The sequence below is a fragment of the Citrus clementina genome, unplaced genomic scaffold (assembly GCF_000493195.1).
Source record: "Citrus clementina cultivar Clemenules unplaced genomic scaffold, Citrus_clementina_v1.0 scaffold_1, whole genome shotgun sequence".
NCBI lineage: Eukaryota > Viridiplantae > Streptophyta > Magnoliopsida > Sapindales > Rutaceae > Citrus > Citrus x clementina.
The window spans coordinates 1,708,514-1,732,064 of record NW_006263303.1 but is presented as its reverse complement, the minus strand read 5'-3'; the positions used below and the strand labels follow the sequence as shown (position 1 = coordinate 1,732,064).

General features: G+C 34.5%; 4 protein-coding genes across 5 annotated transcripts; 3 read left to right on the top strand and 1 right to left on the bottom strand.

Moving 5' to 3' along the window:
• Positions 1-2,749: 2,749 nt before the first annotated feature.
• On the bottom strand, positions 2,750-4,018 carry LOC18054200 (auxin-responsive protein IAA29). Its single transcript, XM_024178309.1, has 4 exons — positions 3,707-4,018; positions 3,394-3,623; positions 3,202-3,292; positions 2,750-3,068 (listed from the first exon to the last, which is right to left on the bottom strand). The coding sequence occupies exons 1-4, from the start codon at positions 3,946-3,948 to the stop codon at positions 3,002-3,004; spliced, it is 630 nt and encodes a 209-aa protein (XP_024034077.1). The 5' UTR covers positions 3,949-4,018; the 3' UTR covers positions 2,750-3,001.
• A 10,173-nt stretch (positions 4,019-14,191) lies between these two features.
• Positions 14,192-18,274, top strand: LOC18054199 (nucleotide-sugar uncharacterized transporter 3). 2 transcript variants are annotated; one of them, XR_002903974.1, is made up of 11 exons: positions 14,192-14,485; positions 15,186-15,262; positions 15,916-16,077; positions 16,189-16,322; positions 16,522-16,652; positions 16,762-16,806; positions 16,924-17,021; positions 17,193-17,300; positions 17,586-17,642; positions 17,755-17,905; positions 18,112-18,274. XR_002903974.1 is itself a non-coding variant. In XM_006450343.2 (10 exons), the coding sequence occupies exons 1-10, from the start codon at positions 14,320-14,322 to the stop codon at positions 17,827-17,829; spliced, it is 1,053 nt and encodes a 350-aa protein (XP_006450406.1). In that variant the 5' UTR covers positions 14,192-14,319; the 3' UTR covers positions 17,830-18,274. The 2 variants fall into 2 exon arrangements, 1 of the variants encoding a protein (XP_006450406.1); XM_006450343.2 differs by having other exon boundaries at positions 17,755-18,274.
• Positions 18,275-19,230: 956 nt separating this feature from the next.
• On the top strand, positions 19,231-21,639 carry LOC18054198. The gene is made up of 5 exons (XM_024178194.1): positions 19,231-19,465; positions 19,558-19,657; positions 19,813-19,912; positions 20,497-20,582; positions 20,929-21,639. Exons 1-5 carry the CDS (start codon positions 19,291-19,293, stop codon positions 21,254-21,256), a joined length of 789 nt encoding a protein of 262 aa, XP_024033962.1. The 5' UTR covers positions 19,231-19,290; the 3' UTR covers positions 21,257-21,639.
• A 344-nt stretch (positions 21,640-21,983) lies between these two features.
• Positions 21,984-22,902, top strand: LOC18054197 (ATP synthase subunit b', chloroplastic). The gene has a single exon (XM_006450341.2). It carries the CDS (start codon positions 22,125-22,127, stop codon positions 22,782-22,784), a length of 660 nt encoding a protein of 219 aa, XP_006450404.1. The 5' UTR covers positions 21,984-22,124; the 3' UTR covers positions 22,785-22,902.
• The last annotated feature ends 649 nt before the right edge of the window (positions 22,903-23,551 follow it).

Below are 23,551 nucleotides of genomic sequence, written 5' to 3'. Positions count from 1 at the left end.
CATCAGTTTTCACTGTTGGTGATAAGTGCCTAGGCCTATCATAAATACCAGTACTTATATTAGCGAGATACCTCCTCAGCATGCCGTCAGGCGTCAGCCGTACCAACGGTATTACATATTTTACCGGTACTTGCGGTTAACTGTCAATAAAACCGATGAGTAATTACAGTCGGAATACGAGGAAATGACGTGTCGTCTACAAAACATTTTAAAAGCTTTACAAACTGTGTATAAAAAAAGTAAAAAAACATTGTACTGTTATTTTGCTTGCAATTCGATACGTAAAATCCCATTTATTCCTTATATTTTAAAATTAGTGTCTATTTAACTTTTGTATTTTTAAAAATACCTCGAAACATTTCTGCCGTTAAAGTATTGATACCCATACCATTACTTTTTATAATATTTTTTTGGACATTAATAAAAATAAAATAATTAAATTACTAATTTAACCTTAAAAATTAAAAAAATTATATTAATTTTTAATTGTCAAAAATTAAATTGTCAAAAATTGTATGCAAACTATCAAGTGTGCAAATAGTGCTTGCAAAAAAATTAATATAATTTTTTTAGGGTTAAATTGGTAATTTATTTATTTTATTTTTATTAATGTCCAAATAAAAAAATTATTATAAAAGAGTAATATTGTAAAAGTAAGCCAAAAGAAATAAAAAGTAACGGTATAGGTATTAATACTTTAACGGTAGGGATGTTTCAAGGTATTTTTAAAAATACGATGACTAAATGGACAGTAATTTTAAAATACAGGGACTAAATAGGCTTTTACCCCAATTTGACGCTTGTCACGTATCTTGAGAGGGGCCACGTACATAAAAATTTCAAAACATTGTACATAAAAGTATCGGTTTGGCTTAGTATTAAATTCCTAAGAATTTTAGTTCGTATTAAATTACTAAGAATCGTATTTGGAAGGACTAAACCGAAATTGAAATGTTCGGTTCAATTCGATTCTTCACGTATTTACAATTTTTTTTTAATTTTCTCGCAAAATTTATTTTTTTATTATTTTATGTCCTCTTAAATCATGCAATATAAAAAATATTGACTTTTTTTTAAAATTCCGATTCTGAGAATTTAAACTGAGAACCGAACCAAAATTTCTAATTTGGTTTCGAATTTATTTCATAGTTTTACAAGGAAAAATATCAAACCAGAACTGAAAAAACTGAATCAAACCGATTTTTTTAGAATTGCTTCAATTATGACCACCACTACGCATATCTATTGTATTGATAAAAATTTCATATAAAATAAAATTATGTCATGTGTAGTTTTGAATACTTTTTAGTAGATAATTTTTCATTTGTTGGATGTGTATAACTTAGCTAATTATGTAAAAATAAATGCACAAAACAAAATTTTAATGAATGAGAAAGTATACAATGGAATTGTACCGTAAATTTATGCTACTTCCAAATATGTCCACATTTTCTTTCGCTAGAAAACAGTGACTATTTGATGAGGATTCAAAATGAAGGAAAGTGATAGACACAGAATTTCTATTTAGGCAAAAAATCTATTTTTATCCTTGCGATTTGATATAATAGCACATTTCGCCCTTACTTTTTAAACAATAACTTATTTCATCTTTATTATTTAAACAATAGTTCAAAATACTTTTCCATGAATTTATAATTAGTTTACTTTATAATTTATTGAGCGCAAAATAAGTTTTTCAATTAAATAAATGTAAATCATTTTTAAAAAAAATCTCAAAAAAAATAAATAATATCTAACTTTCTACATAAATTTAAAATTTAAGGATAACTTAATAAAACAAAAACAACACCAAATAATCATACAAGCGCGTATGTAAATTCATTAAACTTTTTAATGAAGTCAACTAAAATTGTGAATATGTAATGATAATAATAATAATTTTTCAAAATCTTAACATATTAGGATGAAGGATAAGCTAAAAGATTTTAAAAAAAAATTCATTGTAATGTGGTGTATTTTATCGTGTATTATTTTTAAATATGTGTTTTCATGTCTTTAGCGTGTATTTTTTTCAGTGAATGGAGGAGTTTGTGTTTTACTTTTAGTAGAATAATAGTACATATTGATTATTTAATTATTTGTCTTTACTATATTAAAGTCAAGGACAAGCTAAAGGATTAAAAAAAATTTCTAGTGCTTGTGAAATCTATTTTTTTATTTTGTCTTAAATATATATTTTACACATTATTTAGTGTTATTATTGTTTATTTATTAAATATTTGTAGATTTTAATTTATGCAAAAAGGTAGATGTTTTTAATTGTGTTTGAGAGTTTATTTAAAAATAATTTGTATATCATTTTTTGAAAATCTTATTTTACCCTCAATGAATTATACAATATACTAACGGTAAATTAACAAAAGGACATTTTAACTTATTGTTTAAAAAATACGGATGCAATAAGTTATTATTTAAATAATAAAGATGAGATAGGCTATTATATCAAGCCTTAAGAGTGAAATGATATTTTTCCTTTGCGCTTATATTTTGATTTTTGACAACATATATAATTTGAGAAGTTGATATCTCTCTTAGTATTGACAAAGAAGACATTACCAATATAAACATTAGTCTAATAATAATAATTTGCATCAATTAGTTCCATTCTTTTTTCCATTTTCTTTGTTTAAAGAAAAACGATTAGTTCCATCTTTAATTGCAAAGATGTATGTTCTCATCATTCTATTGATGTCTTGTAGATTGTAATAATACATTTGAAGCATAGATAGAATTTAACGAGCAAATTATTTAGAAAGTTGCGTAAAGTTTAATCACTTAAGAAATACATTCAATATTATAGAAGGAAGAATTTAACGAGCAAATTATTTAGAATATCGTGTTCTCCTTTCTGACTATAGGCTAGGCTATGCTGCTCGATACAAGTAACTACTAATTCAAGCAGATTCACAATTCAGTAATTCTGCAAAATCCATGTAAGCAAGCCAAAGCTAACTGGGATTGCAAATCAAGCCAATTATCTTCAGGGTCTCGATTCAACCGCACCGCACCTTAGTATCTCCAGTCGCTGAACAGACTCAATAAAAGTCCTGAAAATCAATTGCACCATCTCCAAATTAATCCTACCTAACTCCTGGGAATTGCATAATAGACATCATAATCTACTGCAGAGCCAAATTTAAATTAAAAACCAAAAAAAAAAGTGAGAAACAGGATACGTACTGCCATGGAACATCTTCGGCAATCAACCAATCTCCTTTTTTGTCCTGATAAGTCAGCGTATATCTTACACCTCGTTTCTCAATTTCCTGGTCTGTTCAGTGTTCAGACAGAAAATTAAAACCAGTACTAAGACATAAATCGTACACCATGGACCATTTTGCGAGAAAATTAAACTTGAATATATGCACTTACATGTAGCGAACATGTGGATCAAGGAGTTTGCTAGTGTCTCAAAGGAGTTGTAAAGGCTGAGATTAATTTTCCTTGCAATCCCCACTCCTTCCATTTTAACTTTCACAAACTTGGAGACCCTCCTGCCCACTTGGCCCTGCTGCGGGTGCTGGCCGTGCAACAATAACTTCTTTCTCCAAGACTGAATTGGCGGCCACCCCACAACAAGTTCTTCTCCTTCTTCTTCATTTCTGAAATAATTAGTTGAAAATATTTCAGTTTCATGCATACTTTGAACTTTAGATGCAGAACATTAAATAATTAATTAGCTCACTTGTTAATGTTGTTGCATGAATTTCTCTTCTTTTGTCCCTTCCGATCATCATCTTCCTCATCAGGCGGGCCACTCCAGAGAAGCAAAGGCATCATTTGCAGTTCATCTCTGATCTTATAATTCCCAAAGGCCTCTTGGAAACTACGTTTGTTAGCAGCATCTTTCCTAGACTTGAAACCTACGCCATTACCAGCACTAGGGTTATTGTGGTTCGGAAGAGCAAGTCCTAGCTGAAGCTCCATGCACAGATCGACCAAGCAATAATAAATTTTGATATGTATGTGCTTGAAGCTAATTATAAAGTGAACGGAGTTTGTGTTAATGTGGAATTGTAAAGAATCTTTATATATATATATATATATATATATATAGTAGATGAGTTACGTTGTCCTTGTTAAGTGTCGAATTAAAGCGAGATATTTCGAGACAACATGGAAACTGAGTCGGGAAAAAGGGTAGCAGTGACACGGACAGGCAAGAAAAGAATGAACCAACGTGTGCCAGCAGGACAGCTTAGCCCCGGAGTCATGTATGTTCGAGTTCCTTAATTAATTAAATGCCTGGCCTCTTGCTTTTGTTTGTCTCTATGTCTGTCCACTCTCACCAACCCTTACTTGCCAAACTCACTAAACCGTCTCAATCAAATTGACTGTTAGTTTAGTACGCAATTTGATTGTATGAAGAAACCGAGTTCTGAAGGCTTGGTTTAATCATGGGTAATCATTTCCTTTTTGGAAATTACAAGGAAACTGCAATCATCACAGTTTTTACTATGTGTCATTTGCGTGTAAAAGCATTATTCGAAATCCAAGTTCCTAACGCAACAATTTCATTTATTATTATATATTTGCAATGCGCTAGCTGGCTAATAAATGTAGGACATGATCTTCTAAGTAGGTAGAGTTTGGCAAAATTCATGAGCTATCGAAAGAGTTATGATGTGTTGTCATGTCCCTCGGATTACTTCATATATTTATTAATTATTTTTAAACACGTTAGAAGTTTCTTTTAAACATGGTTCCCTTGGCCTGATGCCTGCATATTTTGATGATAAAAAAAAAAAAATGAATTTTAAAGCGTGAGTCAGAAATCTTTAAAATGGGTTTATGAAAACATGTTTTAGAACTATTTTTAAATATATAAGCCTTGGAAAACCGGTTTTAATTTGCCCAAAATTTATTCTCACTTTCAATTTGATCCTACCCGTCACTCTTTTCTCATTATTATCTTTGATATTTTAGGACCTCTAAAGGCCGTTTAAAGTGGAATGTTGGTTTTAAGTGTCCTTTTTTTTTATTTTAATGTCTGTCATGAGTTTATTACCTAATTGCAAATAATTTGAGTATGTCTATCTTAATAAATTCGGGTTATTTATATAAAATAAAAGGAGTAGCCTAAATATGATTGTATTAATTTCATCATTATTAATCAAATGTCTTTTCGAGAATGTGTGTTGTTTAATCTTTTATCTTTTGCTTTCGCATTAGAAGATAAGTCATTTAATAATTATATCTTTACCAGAAGCAGTTCGTTCAACTTCAACATAATAATAGTTAAGTAGGGCGCATGAGTTCATTTCTAAAAGTATTCAGTATGTCGGCAAACGCTTGTCAAATATCTTATGATGCATGAACTCAACCATTCAAGCAGCTCCATAATTGTTGGTACTAGAGCATTCTCTTGATCTTCTTTGGTTATCATAACGAATTGACACTGAAACTAAACACTTTGGCTAAACTTCTGTATTAAAATAATAGAGATTCTTTTGGTCGGAGTTTAGTTCTACTACTGATTGAAATCAATAATGGGGGAGAAAGACCAACATAAATATCATAAGTTTGGTAAGTGTTTAATTTTCTCTTCAATTTTCTCCCCTTTTTTGAAAAAAAAAAAGAAAAAAGGGGCTAAAATTAAGCTCAATTACAAAAATAATCTTTAACTTAAAATTTTTTGCTTTTGTGGCAAAAAATCATTTCAGACAATAATCTTCCTAAGGAGTTGGTGAGATATAGGTTGTCTCGATTCTTCAACTTCAACTCGAGACTTGATGTGTCAGGAAGAGATTTGGAGTAATCATATATAGTACATTTATGAAAAGGGTTAGTAGTCAATTTATAAGTGCAAGTTAAGGAAAGTTTAATTACAACCTTTAACCTAACTTTTTAAATGAGGTCATTGTGCTTATCGATCGGAATCAAACGGTTATTCTAATTCTTAATTATTTTTCTAATTTATTTTCTTTGACTAAAAAATAAATAGGAAATTTTTTACAAATTTTAATATTTGTAATTTTCTTTTTCTAAGTATCATTTCCTTTAGAATTTTAGAAGAGTGGTAGGGTTTCGATATTATTCTTGTTTTGGAACATTGGAAGAGGAATCCTTGTGAAGTTCACGTGATGAGCAGCGTGAAGAACCCCGCGCGGCCGGCTATGGCGTATCTACGTAGTTCGACACAAATTCAAACCAGCAACAGCATAATGGAATTATCTTCATGCATGACCAGTCCCATTAATCAGCTCGTGTGGTGGAACCCAGCAACCAAGTAGGCTAAATGATCAGATTGTGCACATAATTCACTGTCTCTTTAGCTGGCATGCAGCAGCAGCGGTGGTCATGAATCCAAACGCCCTTATCTAAAAGTACCCAAAGTATGTATGTGCCTTTTGCGAATGTGAATGCGAAAATGAGAATTAAGTTTGAGTTTTTTTTTCCCCATTTTTTTTAATAATAGTTCTAATCTGCCGATATGGTACAATATGTGATTTATTGGAACCATACATTCATAAGTATCGTTTAGAAATTCACTGAAACTAATTCAAAAATCTACTCCAACTATCAATATTGATTAGTTGAGTTAAATTGAATAAAGTTTCAATATGAAAAACTTTCCTTCGGCAGCCCATATATTTTTTTTCCTGAACAAAAAAATAGTCAAATTAATAATTAGATCTGCATAAAACTAGCAAAATTTAACTTGCTTTTATCGATCGATATCAACCAGAGAAAAGTTTTTAATCAAATAATGGAAGAAAATATGGTGTATTTAAACAAAAAGTAGTCAATTAAACCTGCTTAAACACGCGAAATGAATCATTACATTGGAGTTTATTAACTAAGTAAACCCACTATCCTATATTGAACCGATCAAAGTTTTGACGGCTTTGAATATGAACCAGAAAAAAAAAAAAAAGCATAATAATGAATTAACCAAAACCTAAGCTATCAATTAATTACCATAAAGAATTAATGCGGAGGTCCCACGCGTTTAATCTTATAGCAAGTGGGTGGTTTTGTACCGGAAAAACATTCATTTGTGTTCTTATCTTCTTGAGGTCCCCCATCAAAGGGATCAAAGCATCCCAAGCAATAATAGAGCTCTTTAGAGAAAGGAAAGGTTTTAATTTAATTTCACTTGGCTTTCAGGATAAGAAACTCTTTCAAAGATTGAGACCCATGCATGCATTTATACTCTTATATACATATACATATATATATATATATATATATCACATTCATTCAAAGTACTTGGTAAATTCAGAGGTGGCACCGTCAGAAACACAGCCATCTCTCTATCATTACTTGTGTGTCCTCGACATTGATGTTAAATGTTCCCTAAAATCTCATAACCTGGACTGGGTTCATATATCTCCAATGTCACACGTGGGAAGGAGGACAGAAGGCTGCTTTGGACCTTCACTAAATGCTATATACAAATCTGTCGAATAATTAACGTAAATCTTCAGCTTGTTAGAGAAACCACTGACTTCAAAATTAGCTTAAGTTGATATAAAAGGGTCCAATAACACAAGTGTAGGCTTCATTTGTCAAAAAGTTTTGGTTAATTTAAAGCCATAACTGTAAAGTGTTTTGTAGGCTTGATTTGGTACTCTAGTGAGACTTGGGAGTAGTGGTTTAAAGCCATAACCATAGAGAGTTCAGTAAATGCTTGCAAGCTTTGATTCAAAGCTAACATGATTTTTTTTCCACGATCATTTCTGTAAAAATTATTATTTAAAATCACGTGTTAATATATGATAAAGAATGTTTATTAAGATATCTAGATAATTACAAACAACTTGCAAAAAAATAAATTACATTTTTCTCCGTTTGTATTATATAAATGAATCTTTGAATGATGCATTAATTCCGACACATAAATTCGAGAGAATAATGGATCACGATGAATATGATCTTGTAACTTGATTTAGCAATGAGCCAAGAAAATTAACAGGAGAAACAGAAAGAACAAAATATTCTAAAAGCTGATCTAGCTAGAAAGAAATCTCTATATATAAAACCTGGAAACCTAATTGTTTTATTGCTACGAAACAACCCAAATGTAAAAATGAAAACACCAAGAAATTAATCAACAATTAGATACTGGTTGTGGTTGGCCAACCTACGAAAGATTGATCTTTTTTCCAAGGTTAATTTATTCTCTTGAGCGCTACCAAGAGAACCGAGGGATTCATAAATAGGAATCCTAATACATATAGATATAAACAGTACAAGGATTTTCAGGAGCATTTGAACATTTTATTTCTGAGCAGAAGAGCCATTTTCCAGTAGTACTTGATCGATTACATATTAACCAATATTCGATTGATTGGTTTCTCATTCTTTTCTAGTAATTTTCCTCGTCTCGTTTAATCAAAAAAATCTTCACCATTTGTAATGTTCATTTAAATATATTTTCGTTTCCGAAATGTTAAACAGAGAAGGGTTTTCGAGAAAATTATGAAACAAAATGTTTTGGTGGATTTAGTTATCAAGAGTTAGTTGCATATTCAGTTAAAGGGAATCTTACGAGGCTTGATTTTTTAGTAACTAGTGAGAGGAATATTATTTAACTTTCAATTAAAATTTACATATTTCTAATATACGACATTCCAATACATCGCTTATTTGATAAAAATTTGGCAATTTATATGGACTAAAATTGCTGCGAGGTGCGAGTAGGGATGGCAAAAAATTCTTTAATTATTCATATTAATTTTCTTTCCAACTTGAGCTGCTTCATAATTATTCATTTGAAGCTACAAAATTAAACATTAATATCTCATTTTAAAAAAAATTAACGCGGTCCAGTCTCCAGTGCAACTAGTTGGAATTTGAGGATCAAGGGAAAAAGATGAAGATCTGGAACTGTTTTATTATCACAACAACTAATTACAGAAATGAGCTTAGCTCAGTATTTATAGTAGAATCTAATGCTTGCTAATCACGTCAGTTACAGCTAAGCAATCTAACTACTAAAATAATAATTGCTGATGTAACTAATCTTGAACACAATTAACAAGAGCTAATTTGTTAACTAATTCCAGCCACATCTAACAGCATGGGAATCTCTTCATAACAGTTTTGCCATCTGGAGTTTTCCAGCTTCTCACGTGCACCTTTCACTTTCACTCCTAGACTAGCTACTGGATTTACAGCTGGCTTGATTCCAGCTGGCACTCCAACGTGAGTTGCATGAGGTTCAGCTTCATCAGTTAATTCAACACCCCTTCTCAAACTTAAGTCTTTTGGGAAGACTTTAAGTTTGCTTCTGAAGAAGCTGAACTTGGGATAAGTAAGAGGTTTAGTTAATATATCAGCAACTTGATCATTTGTAGACACAAATGCAATTTCAACTTCTTTCCTTTCGACTTTGTCTCTTACAAAGTGAATGTCTATTTCAATGTGTTTTGTCTTAGAATGCATTACTGGATTTGTAGCTATAGCAGCTGCACTTGTGCTATCACTTAGCAGCAGTGGAGTGTTCTGAAATCTGATGTCCAGTTCTTTAAGAATTGAACAGATCCAAGTTAATTCTGAACAAGCCAGTGCCATAGCTCTGTATTCTGATTCTGCTGACGATTTGGAAATTATGCTCTGCTTCTTTGAACTCCAGCTGATCAAGTTATCACCTAAGAATACACAATAGCCACTAGTAGATCTCCTGTCATCAATATCACTTCCCCAGTCTGCATCAGTATATATCACAAGGTCGACAAAATCAGATCTCTTGAAAGTCAAACCATAGTTTATGGTTTCCTTAAGATATCTCAGTACACGTTTACAAGCAATCCAATGAGGTTGTAAAGGATTTGCCATGAATTGACTTAACTTGTTTACAGCATATGCTATTTTGGGCCTTGTTAAGACTGCATATTGTAATCCTCCAATAGCTTTTCTGTATTGAGTTGCATCAGTGAAGACTTCACCCATGTTTTTGCTCAGTTTTTCTGTTGTGGCCAGAGGAGTATCAGTTCCCTTGCATTCTTTCAAATCAAACTTGGCAAGGAGATCTTTTATATACTTTGACTGGGATAATACCAAAGTTTCATCATTTCTAATAACTTCAATACCAAGAAAGAAATTGAGATTTCCCAAATCCTTAAGAGCAAATGTGCTGCTGAGGTTGCTGATAAGCTGTTCTATTTCAGCATTATTATTTCCAGTCACTATTATATCATCTACATAAATCAGCAACATGATCATATCATTTCCACTTCTCTTAAAGAATAAGGATGTGTCTGACCTGGTTCTAGTAAACTGCCAAGACTCAAGAACTGATCTGAGTTTATCAAACCAAGCTCTTGGTGCTTGCTTCAATCCATAGAGGGCCTTCTTCAGCTTGCATACATAGTTAGGATGTTCTGAATTTTCAAACCCTTCTGGCTGAGGCATGTAAACAGTTTCACTGAGCTCTCCATTGAGAAATGCATTGTTGATATCTACTTGTCTCAGCTTCCAGTTGTTTATAACAGCTAGACTTAGTACAATCCTTATTGTTGCTGCTTTAACAACTGGACTGAAGGTTTCTTGGTAATCAACCCCTTCTGTTTGTAGAAACCCCTTAGCTACCAACCGAGCTTTGTATTTGTTGATTGATCCATCTGAATTCTGTTTGACTCGATAAATCCATTTGTTCCCAACAAGCTTTATATTTTGTTCTGGAGGAACTAAGTACCAAGTCTGATTTCTCATCAAGGCATTGAACTCTTCCTGCATTGCTTGTTTCCATTTGTGGTTATTCAAAGCATCAGCTACACTTGAAGGTGTGTCAAGGGACAGGGACTTTTCAGTGTTGTAAACTTTTGGTTTGAATATGCCATTTTTAGCTCGAGTTGTCATAGGATGTGAAGGTCTAGGTTGATGTGTAGGCTGAGATGATTCTGGAATTTGGTTGTTTGGTTCAGAAAGAAAAGAGGTTTGAGTATATTCATGTGTGTTGTTTTCACTTTCATATATTGAATTTATTTGATCAATGTTGTTGTCAGGATTATGTTCATTAGGAAGATTATCTGAGCTAGTTGTGTCATCCAATGAACTTGTACTTGCTGCTGTTGCCTCATGATTTTGGGTTGCTGCAGGAAATGATATTGAAAGGAACTTACTAAATGTGTTTATTGGTTCTGGTGTATGAGTGGACTCAGGGGTCATGAAATTTGAATCATTTTTGAAAGGAAAAGAATCCTCATTGAAGTTAACATGAGCAGCAATATAAATTCTGCCATTTGGATTCAAACACAAGTAACCCTTGTGCAGTTTACTGACACCTAAATTAACACATTTAGAAGTATGAAAATCAAGCTTATGTTTGTTGTATGGCCTTAAGAAAGGGTAACACTCACAACCAAATATCTTGATTTGAGAGTAGCTTGGTTTCTTGGAATAAAGAGCCTCAAAAGGTGTTTTATGATTCAATGTAGGTGTACTGATACGGTTGATAAGATAAGTAGCATTGTAGAATGCTTCCCACCAAAACCTAAGAGGTATATCAGCCTGAGCAAGAAGTGTGAGTCCAGTTTCAACAAGGTGTCTGTGTTTTCTCTCAGCTTTCCCATTTTGGTGGTGTGTATAAGGGCAGGAATATCTTATAGCTATCCCTTCATTTCTGAGGTAAGGTTCAAAAGCTTTGTATTCTCCCCCCATGTCACACTGAATTGTTTTGATTTTCAGCTCTAAACTTTTCTCAATTTGGTTTTTAAAAGCAATGAAGGCTGACAGTGCTTGAGACTTATTAGCTAACCCATAAATCCAGGTGTAGTTTGTTTTGTCATCAATGAAAGCAATATAATATTTGAACCCCTGATTTGAGATGGTTGGTGCTGGACCCCAAAGATCACTATGAATTATCTCAAGGGCAGTAGATGATTTTGATTCACTACTTTTAAAGGATAATCTGTGCATCTTTCCATATTGACAAGCTTTGCAAAAAGACAACTCAGGCATTTTATTCCCAAATGAAATATTACAAGCTGACAGGGTTTTTCTAAGATCAGAAGAATTTGGATGACCTAATCTCATGTGCCAAAGATCAAGAGTTCTGTTGATTCTTTGATATTTACAGCTTGTACAGAGTTCTTTAGAAACAATTGACATCATAGACTCTGGTTTATTTATCTTACAAATAGAAAACAAACTAGAACATGAATTAGAAGACAACATAATAGACTTGACTTGAGAGTGATTTAGAGGCAAGTTCAGCAGCTTGTACAGTCCATCTTTAGCCACACCTTTCATGAGAACAATCCCCCTTCTCTTGTCCTTAACAACACAATATGTTTTGTTAAATTCAATACATATATTGTTATCATACAAGAGTTTTGATATACTGATGAGATTCTTGGTTATTTGTGGTACATAGAGAATGTGGTTTAGTTTAATGTGTTTCTGGATATCAGGTTCAAGTGTGCCAAGCAATGTATAACCAACAGAAACAATTTCAAGCTTAGAGCCATTACCTACTGCAAGCTGATGATTACCTTTGTATTCAGAACTTATGCTTAAGTTGTTGAGATCATTGGTGACATGATCTGTAGCTCCACTGTCAAGATACCAGCCTCCACTTTTAGCTTCTGCACCTTCAACCACATAAGCACTCCTTTTGTTTCCTGCAAAATTAGGCACATAGTTTTTCTTAAACCTATACCAGCAGGTTACAGCAGTATGATTCTTCCTGGAGCATATCTGACATGGTCCTTTAGGTATTTCTTCATCAGCTGGAGCTTTCCCTTTCATCTTCTCTTGAGTTGGATTAAAGTTTCCACCACCAGAATTAGTTCCATATTGCCTTCCACTCTGATAAGAAGCATTTCCAGAGTTGTTGAAATTCGATTGCCAATTCCTCCTCTGGTTTCCTCTGTAATAAGCAATGTTTGCTTGATAATCTGAACCACTGACAGAGTTCTGATGTTCAATCCTATTTTCTTGACTCAACAGCATGCCATAAACCTCTGATGGAGTTATGCTTTCTGACTTAGCATTGATTGTAGCAACAATTGAGTCATACTCGGGTCCAAGACCAGCAAGTAGACACAATACAAAGTCATCATTACTCATATGATTACCAGCAGCTCTAAGTGCATCTAAATTCATCTTCATCTTAGTATAATACTCATGAACATTTAAAGATCCCTTTCTAGTTGTCTGGATCTGAGTTCTTAAGTGAAGAACTCTTGATCGAGACCTGGCACCAAACTGTCCAGAAAGTGTTTGCCATACCTCTAGAGATGAGCTTGCTCCAACAACTGCACTTAACACTTCTTCACTCAGAGTTGAAAGCAGCCAGCTCATGAGTTGTTGATCAACTTTTCTCCAGATCTGGAACTGTGGATTGACCACGGTGATCACAGTTTGGTCATTATCGACATTTACAACCATTCGGCTTTGAGGATTCTTAGTGTTGTCAATTAGATCTTCCAGTTCGTTTGCATTGATTGTGGCAATAACTTGAGATCGCCATAGCAGGTAATTGTTGTTTGTGAGCTTGATTGGAGTGTTGAAGATCAAAGAGTTAATCGATGAGTTGTTGATTGAGTTTGTGATTGGATTTGCAGTTGAGCTCGAAGCTCGAGTGCTTGTAGTTTGAAATTCATTGCTAGCCATTGTATCAACTAGCTCTGATACCAAGTTGGAATTTGAGGATCAAGGGAAAAAGATGAAGATCTGGAACTGTTTTATTATCACAACAACTAATTACAGAAATGAGCTTAGCTCAGTATTTATAGTAGAATCTAATGCTTGCTAATCACGTCAGTTACAGCTAAGCAATCTAACTACTAAAATAATAATTGCTGATGTAACTAATCTTGAACACAATTAACAAGAGCTAATTTGTTAACTAATTCCAGCCACATCTAACAGCATGGGAATCTCTTCATAACAGTTTTGCCATCTGGAGTTTTCCAGCTTCTCACGTGCACCTTTCACTTTCACTCCTAGACTAGCTACTGGATTTACAGCTGGCTTGATTCCAGCTGGCACTCCAACGTGAGTTGCATGAGGTTCAGCTTCATCAGTTAATTCAACACAACTTGCTTTCACCTTTTATAATTTTTTATGCAGAAAAAAATCCGAAAGAACGATGTTGCACTAAGCTACATAATGTAACTTCGTAGGTAAGCACGCGAAACGCTGCGTTTAGGTGCTTTACGGAAACAAAATTGTAAAAAAGAGCGTTGACTAAGCTTTTGTTGGGCTTTGATTCTAAAGCATTGACCGATCCATTCTGAATAATGAAATGTTGAATCCATCGCCCGCCTCACCTCAAGTCCAGGTCAGTGTATCGCTAATTAATTAAATAAATAAATTTACAATTCTCCGAAGCAGAGGCGGAGGCAGATGGCGTCTAATTCATCGAAAAGTCCGATACTCCCCGTGTCGGAACCTGCAAGAGGCGATGAAGGAGAGAAAGAACGACTCCTCAAAGGCGACGAGAAACTCTTCAGAGGATCCGCCATGACCAGGCGTGGCGCCAATGCCGCTATCTCTTACATGGCCTGTGCTGGTATTAATTTCATTTCATTTTTTATTATTCAATTTCTTTCTCTATTACTGTTTCGATTTTGAAATTATGCATCTTGGATTTTATTTGCTGAACTTAGGTTTAACTGAAGAAATTTTTAATTTGGCAGCCTGTTAATTTCCCGAACTTTTGGTTGAATTGAACTGTTTATGTGACTAAGGGTGCGTTTGGTATTGAGGTTAAACAGCTGTAGCTTAAAAGTTTCAGTACTAAAGTGTTTGTTAAACACTAGTTGATGTAGCTTAAAAGCTATATTGATATGATTTTTCACTTGTATAATGAAAAATTTATTATATCTTTAATAATTTTGTCAAAATATTATTTAAAATTTATATTTACTGCATATTATTAATTTTTATTTATAGTTACAGATTTTTTTTCACACCAGTTATAACTTAAAAATTACAATACCTTCATCCCAAACAGGACCTAAGTTGAGAACTTTTGTCTCTATTAATATTAGTCATAATTTATATTATATATCGCACTCGTCAAATGCTCGGTTTCCAATTTTTAGTTATTGTAGTAAGAAGATACTAGTACAAGAACATAACTTAGTTTGTATTATTTGTAGCTGAATCATGTTTCTTAGTATGCCTTTTTAGGAGCTAGACGTTTGATGTTTCTTTGTTTCTCCAATAATGTGTTTAATGGATTAGGTGTTTTCTGTCTATTTTTGCAGTGCTTCTCGTAATGTTCAATAAGGCAGCTCTTTCTTCTTATAATTTCCCGTGTGCAAATGTTATAACACTTCTTCAGGTGGATACTTCCCCAATTCCTCATTTATCATTTTATCTTTATGTTCTCTTTTATTAATGTTTTTTGTAAACTTACTCTTTCATTGCTAAGTAATATTGATGTGTGAAAGCAGTATAGACCATGTACTTGTTGCAGAAGTAAATATCTAGCATGTTTGTTCTCCATTTGAAATAAATGAACTAAGATACAATGAAAAGGATGAAAGTAAAGTCCTATTGGTTATCAGATATTTGGACCTTATACCTCTCTATATCATAAACTTTGGCAGAACTTTCCCTACGGTCCATAGCAAGCTTAGACTTAGAAAAGCTTAAAATATCTTGAGCTTGTTCGATAGGTCAGGATCAAACTACCCTCAGTCACAAGTATCTGGTCTACCTGGTAATCTTGTCTTGATGTGACGATCTACAGATCTTTCTTCCTAATCCGATGTTACAGTCCGAAGTTAAAAAAAAAAACTCATGTTCCAATCCCAAGTTAAAAAAACACCTAATTTAATTGGTGCTTATGTACCTTTTACACTACTTTTCCTGCTTCTGGATATTATCCATGTCTTTCACTCTGTAGCATAACTGTCAGCAGAATAATATTCAGATGCATTACAATCTCTTCATAATTTTATATCTATGTTTACGTTTTTTTTTTCCCTGCAGATGATAAGTTCTTGTTCTTTTCTCTATTTCTTGAGGCGCTGGAAGATTATTAATTTCACCATGGGTGATTCTTTAATGACATCTGATAGCAGCTCTACCTTTGTACCCTTAAAGACATTGATGCATACCCTTCCTCTGGCAGTGGCCTATTTGCTTTACATGGTTTGTCTTGATAATGTTCATTATGTAATATTGAACAGCTTAGGTGCAACCTTTTTAGTATCAGCTTTTTGGTTGTAACTAATATGTAACCACTCCTCTTCTTCTTGAAAGGTGGTCAGTGTGGAGTCTGTCCGTGGAGTAAATGTTCCCATGTACACTACCCTTAGGCGTACCACAGTGGCATTTACTATGATTATGGAGTATTTTCTGGCTGGGCAAAAGTATACGCCTCCTGTTGTAGGAAGGTAAATGATCCCTATTTGCATTACAACTATTTTGGTCCTGTGGCAGTATAAGTGTCTCGTTCTGGGTGTTTGACTACATTGTGATTCAGAATATGATAAAGGAATGATTTTTATAACTGGAAAAGTTGTGAGGTCCTTTCTTTGAGTTGCCATGTTTCTGATTCCTTCGCTCGACTGAAAAATTTTAAGGTTTTATCAGTGTTGGGTTGATAATTCTTGGTGCATTTGTTGCTGGAGCTCGGGATTTGTCATTTGACTTCTTTGGATATGCCGTTGTTTTCTTAGCCAACATCACCACAGCAATATATCTTGCAACCATAGCTCGCATTGGTAGTGCTCGTACTAATTTTATTATTGAGAAATCTTTTAATCTCTTTTCCATTTCACTAGCTTAGCATCATTCTTATGTATTCTGATACTTTTATTCATTTTTTCTCAGGGAAGTCCAGTGGCCTTAATAGCTTTGGCCTTATGTGGTGCAATGGTAATCTAACAGATCCTAATTTGAAGCATGCCTTAGGATGCTCCTAAAATTTTTCCCCCACAAGTTCATATCCTGAGTTCAAGATCTGACATGACGATCTATTCGTTTCTATATTAGGCGTTATATGTGGACCGCTTTTGCTGCTTTGGACATTTCTTCGAGGTGACTTGGAGACAACCATCAACTTTCCATACCTGCTTTCACCTGGCTTCTTGGTACTTCCAGCTCACCAATGGAAATTTGTTTCTTCAATATAGACAGTAACTTTGTGCTTTGACAGTTTGTGGCCTCTGTTAAATATGCAGAGCTTGTTGACTTGTTCTTGAAAACAGCTGGCATAAGGTGATTTGACTGACACAATTTGTTGTGTTATCATCCTTGGGCAGGTTGTGCTGTGTTTTTCCTGTATACTGGCCTTCTTCTTGAATTACAGTATATTCCTGAATACAACTCTTAATTCAGCAGTCACACAGACAATTTGCGGTAATCTGAAGGTTTGTTTTCCAACTACTCTTCATACAGCAATTGCCAATTTTGGTTTGCACACGTATTGTCTATTAGAGCTGAAACCTAGGGTTGGCCGGGTGGTGGTGGTGATGGGGGTTTGGGGGTGTCATATGGCATAACATGTTTTCAAATAACGTAATATATAGTCTTTGTTTGAATTTGCTGCTTGCACTTTCATGATGTTCATCAAACACTAATTTAACTCCCAAATCAATTTCTGGAACATCCTCTTTATACTTGCTTTTACATTTTCTAGTATTATGTCATTGTAGGATCTTTTTACCATTGGACTCGGCTGGATACTATTTGGTGGGCTTCCGTTTGATTTTGTAAGTGGCTGAATCTTACTGCTTTCAATCTAGATAGTATGTTTGTCGCTAGTATTTCCTCTCTTGTTTTTACTCCCACTTTGTAATAGTCTTGATATTTTTTGGCTTGCAGCTGAATGTTTTTGGGCAATTGCTTGGTTTTCTTGGCTCTGGTTTGTATGCCTACTATAAACTTGTAGGGAAGTGACTGCACAAGCTTGAGACAGCTGGTACTTATTGAAGGTTATGAGTAGCTTCCATTCTTTCGGCTGCCCCCTAGCCTGGTTAGTGTTGGATCATTATAGAAATACGATTTCTGTATAGGATATTCTTGCAAAGTGAGAAGGTAATTCCAAATTTCTTGAGAGAATCAAAAACCGGTTGGCCTTTCGGCAAATTTGCAGCAACCACCCTGATATATCGATGTATTTGTAAATGATGTTGCTTTATCATCCCTCTTAATCTACTTTCTTTAACAACAAATGTGCAGAAATTTTTGAAGACAGACTACATCAGTTGAAGCGACTTCTAATGATCATATATTTGTTCAGTTTATCATATTTTGTTTTTGGAGATGGTTTCAGATTCTTTCCCCATTTTTAGATAATAATACTTACTGATAATAAAAGCGGTTGTGCTTCAGTTTCAAAGAAGCCTTAGGGATGAGGTTTATTTTTTTCTCTCTCTCACTGAATACGACCATGTATTACAATAGAAATTTGAATTATTGAAAGAAAATCGTTCCCGTAATAATAATACACTCTGAGGTTTGAATTAAGGGACACGCATAATGAAATGGCATCAACGTGTTTATTTTCTCTATATTTTTTACCCAACATCAAATAAAAGCTGCGGATGGGTGCGGAGCAGAGAGGGAGCTAAATAAATAAATTGAGCGTTGAAAAGAGTCTTTGGCTAAAACAAAACTAAACCGTCAATTTCTTACTAAATTAGAATTAATTTCAAAAACTTTAAAACAAAAAATGACGCAAATAGAATCCAAGAAAAAACAACTCATATTTCATTTACATCAACAATAATAGTAAGTTTGAGTAATACGTCGGACATTGATATGAGGTGTTTACGGAAACTAATTTCCAAACCAACCCTCTCAACTCTCTTAGTCAATTTAAAAATTTAATTAAATTTGAACTTAATAAATAGTTTTGCTTAATCGTCCAAAAAAGAAACCAAATTTCAGTAGTCAAATTAATAAAAATTAAATTAAATTAAAAAAACCAACTCGTTTCTCTCTCTTTTTTTTTTTTTTTTTAAATTTGGCTGTAACAAAATTATATTTGGTTCAGACAGTTGGAAAGCGCGCGTAACATACATAAGATCCCAACTGTCAATCGCCCGTAAAACTCATAAGTCACGAACCGAAGAAACACCTACCGGTTCCTTCAATTCAAAATTTCAATTCCCTTTTCTTCACAGAACACAAGAATCTCCACCGACACAAGGAAAATCTAAAGCAAGACGTAACCCTAATTAATTATTTCTTCACTTTAAACGATTCCAAGCGTGATCCTTCCCTCCGAATTTCTTTTTCTTTTTCTCTTTTAAATTCATTTTTGTTCCGTTCATATGCCGCGGTGAAACAATTGAAAGGATTAATGATCCATGAAACAGAGTGAAGATTAATACATAATAATAAAAAAGTTCAAAAATGTTGAGGATTGCAATGGAAGAATTTTCTCCACGGATATCGGTTGATTCGCCGCGTCATTCTGGTGCATTGTCGTTGATGATCGGTGGATTTTCTCGGAAAAATTTTTCGTATAATAAGCTGCCTGAACAACCCCTCAAGCTCTCAGTTCGTAAATTAGACGGCTCGTGTTTTGGTAATTTTTTTAATTTCTTTTTCTTTTTTCCCTTTCATTAGAAGGTAAATGGAATTTCATTAATCAAAACAAACAATCATATAATTTAACAGACATTGAAGTCATGAAGACGGCTACAATTGCGGAATTGAGACAAGCAGTAGAGGCTGCATTTAGTCACATGCCGAAGACGGGACCCGGCAAGATTTCATGGTATGTTGCTTCATTATTTGATTACTTATTAATTCAACTATTTAGAATGTGATGACTGAGGAAGATGAGTTACCTGCTGTGTCTGCATCTGTATGCATTGTTTTCTCAATGACATTGTTAATGTATATCTGACATTTAATTTTCTTTGCTTGTAGGCCTCATGTCTGGGGGCATTTCTGCTTATGTTATAATGGGCAGAAGTTAATTTGTGAAAACGACAATATCAAATATTATGGCATCAGGGATGGTGATCAGGTTAGTATCCACCCTTCTTAGGAAATCATTTCACCTTCCTGAATTGTTCATTGACAAATGATTCATGTTGGATTTCATGTTCAAAATTTAATTGCTTGTACATTGGATTGAATCTCTCATTCGTTTTGGCCCGTGAGATGACGTTTCATTGTTAATTGGAATCCTGGTGAAGTGGTTCTTTTGTTGTATACGTTAATGTGAACCACTTTTCGGATGAGTAGTAATAGCAGAACAATCCCATTGATGGTATCTTCATTTCTTTGTACTTACTACTTAAGCACATAATAGAGGAAATAAGATTTTGAACACCAACACGCTATGTTTAAATTCTATAAGATCACTCTCTCACCCATCCACATACACTAAGGGCGTGTGTATGCGGAGAACTACATTTGTTTTAAGCATGCTAAGATTTTGAACACCAACACGCTATGTTTAACCTCTGACTTAATTGCAATTTGTTTTAAGCATCCATGACCAAATTTGTGTTCGTTGTTATAATGAGGAAGCCGTGCCCATTATCATTGCACCATTGCCTTGAACTTCTTCCATTAAGTTAATTCTTTGTGTTTTGAACCGTGCAGCTTGAATTTATCCGGCATCAATCAATCAACTACATGATAACCGAGAAGGAAACTAAGAAACAAGAAGCTGCAAAAGAACACCATATGTAAGGCTCTCCACATGACCTTAATCTCCTCTGTCGTATGCAATATCATGTTAAAACACACAATAGCACGCAAATCTGTGCAATAGTTTACATAGACAAAACCAACATTGCCTGGGAAGCCACATTGCATTGATATCGCCATATTGCTTGTTTCTTTAATTAACTTTGGACATTAGTAGGTTAAATCAAATTCTAAATGGTGATAGCATGTATTAACAATTCCAAAGGTGGCTACGTGCCAAGTTCTGAATGCAAATGGAGTTAACAGGCTGTTCCTCTTTCTGCCATTGCAGTTATTATTTGATTACCTACTGAAACTGAAGATGATCTATTGGATGTGTGATAGGTTCTCATCTCAATCAAATATCTGGAATGAGCAATATCAAGAGCTGAGCAGCGAGGAAGACTGTGATTGTGAAGATGTGGAGAGTGGACGGTGCCAGGGCTACATCGATAAATACGAGAGAATCGATGACCAAAATGACTCCAATTTTGTTCCTTTCTTGAGAGGGTGGTTCTCATATTCCAGACTGATGCCTGTGAGAAGAACAAAAAGCAAAGTCAAAACTTATCCGTCAAGAACCTGTGATTTCTTGGGCGGTTTTAGAAACATTTTACAACTTTATGGGAGTAAGAATTACTACCGAAGAAATTCAAACTGTAGAGAGGATTAGAGGTGTGATAAAATTGCGTCATCGTTGCTTCCATAACGCACTGCTCCCCAAGCTTATACACATGGAGATGATTAGTGATGGCTAGACAGCATAATCTTCGCATGTAGGTGCGAAGGATTTCTGTTACACCCAAGGGGAAATACAATAGCTCAGAATACTTGCTGCACTACAAGCTGCGCCAGCGTAAAGACCTTGATTACATATCAGAATTAGTTAGTAGCCCAGGTTCAAGGAGGCTACAATGGGGTGATCAATTGATTTTCCAATGCTTCATCCCTGCAATGCCTACTGGTTTTACAGTTTCATACTGCTCACTTTTTTATCCGAGTTTAGGATTCAATTTTTCTCTCTTGTACGAATAATGTTACCCATCCAAAAATGTTTAGCTCAAATAAGTCCTTACACGATGTTTATTTTCATTGAAGGGACAATAAAGTTTTGCAATTGTCAAAAACAGTTTTGACAAATGCTGCTTTGTCCAAATGAAGTAAGCAACTGAAATTTCCGAAAAATGATAAAGACTCGGATATCTCGTGTTTTTTTAATTACAAGTAAATTAATTAAATAAGTGGAGTTGAGATTTCACTTGATTACTCTCTGTTTGAAAATTATTTGGGCTCTCAGGATTCCGGAACTGGCCCAATATGAGAAATATCACACGCTTCACACGTGCGAAACACTAACACTTGCGCTCAGACTGTTCCTCTCCTTCTATGATCCGTCAGCCTCATCATTTTGTGTGGTAAAGAATGAGATGAGAAGATAAATCCTCTTCTTCACAAAAAATTTCTCTCCTTCACCATTTCACTCAAAAACAAAAGTATTTTCAGCAAACGCAAACGCAAAACTAGTAAAATTTCAATCTGCCATGGCTAGCATGATCGTGGCATCCTCCAATGCCAAGCCACTCTCTCCACTGCCCATTCCTTCTCAATCACCAAAACCCAGAATCCAAATCCCCCAAATCAAAATCCCATCTTCTGAAAAAATCCCACAAAAGTTGCTTAAACTCTCATCCTCCGCTCTCAAATCACTCTCCGCTGTCGCCGTCACGTCGCTAGCATTTTCCCCTCCGTCTCTGGCAGCCGAAATCGAAAAGGCAGCACTCTTCGATTTCAACCTAACCTTGCCCATTATCATGGTTGAGTTCTTGGTTCTGATGTTCGCGTTGGACAAGATTTACTACTCTCCCCTCGGGAACTTCATGGACGAGAGGGACAATGCTATCAAGGAAAAGCTCAACAGCGTCAAGGACACTTCCGAGGAAGTGAAGCAGCTAGAAGAGCAAGCTGCTGCCGTCATGAGGGCTGCCAGAGCGGAGATATCGGCGGCCTTGACTAAGATGAAGAAGGAGACTCAGTTGGAAGTTGAGCAGAAGCTTGCTGTGGGGAGGAAGAAAATTGAGGCTGAGCTTCAGGAAGCTTTGGCTAATTTGGAGAGGCAAAAGGAGGATACCATTAAGTCTCTTGACTCTCAGATTGCTGCTCTTAGTGAAGAGATTGTCAGGAAGGTCCTTCCTGTTCAATAACTTTTTTTAAAAAAAAAATTGTGTTGTTGATTTTGTGTTTATGAAATGACAGAATGTAATTGTAATACCTCCTTCACTTATATATATTTTTGTGACCTAATTTAAAATTGTGAAATTGAATATGGGTCTTTGCAAATGCAAAACATTAGCTCCTTTGCATTTTGATTTTGTTGTGTGCTTTTACAATTAAGTAGAATCACAACAGTTACAATCATTCTGGATGAGAATACTTACTATGTATTTTTGGTGCTGGGATTATCTTGCCCTAATTCGCAATTGGTATAGAATGGAAGCACTAACTATCTAGTATTAGTGGATTGGTGCCTGCTTAATATTAGCTGCTTGCTTTAGACTTTTCAAAATTAAGTAGAATCACAACATGTATGCGTGAAGATTTTGTGGCTGAAGTTGTATCTATGGGTCCTGAGGAATGGGGGCTGTTTCTTCATTGAATCTGCAGGAGAGAGGAGTGTTAACTGAATATGTAAATGCGTATCAGTTGAATCTGAGCTTGAAATCAATTATGACCTTAAACTACTCCAGTCCTTATTATGTGCAATGTTGATTGGTTTCCTGAACAAAAAATGATGTAATTGTTGTTTTGGAAAATAAGACAGAAAGAAGCAAGTGGACTAACAGTGTGAGTGCTAGTGGTTCTAATAAAATGTTTTGTAATTTTGTTTCCTAAGTTATCTATTAATCTATATTCAGTGCAACTTGCATGTGAGAATTGCCCTTGTGAAGTTGTGAGGGCTCGAATTCTATCT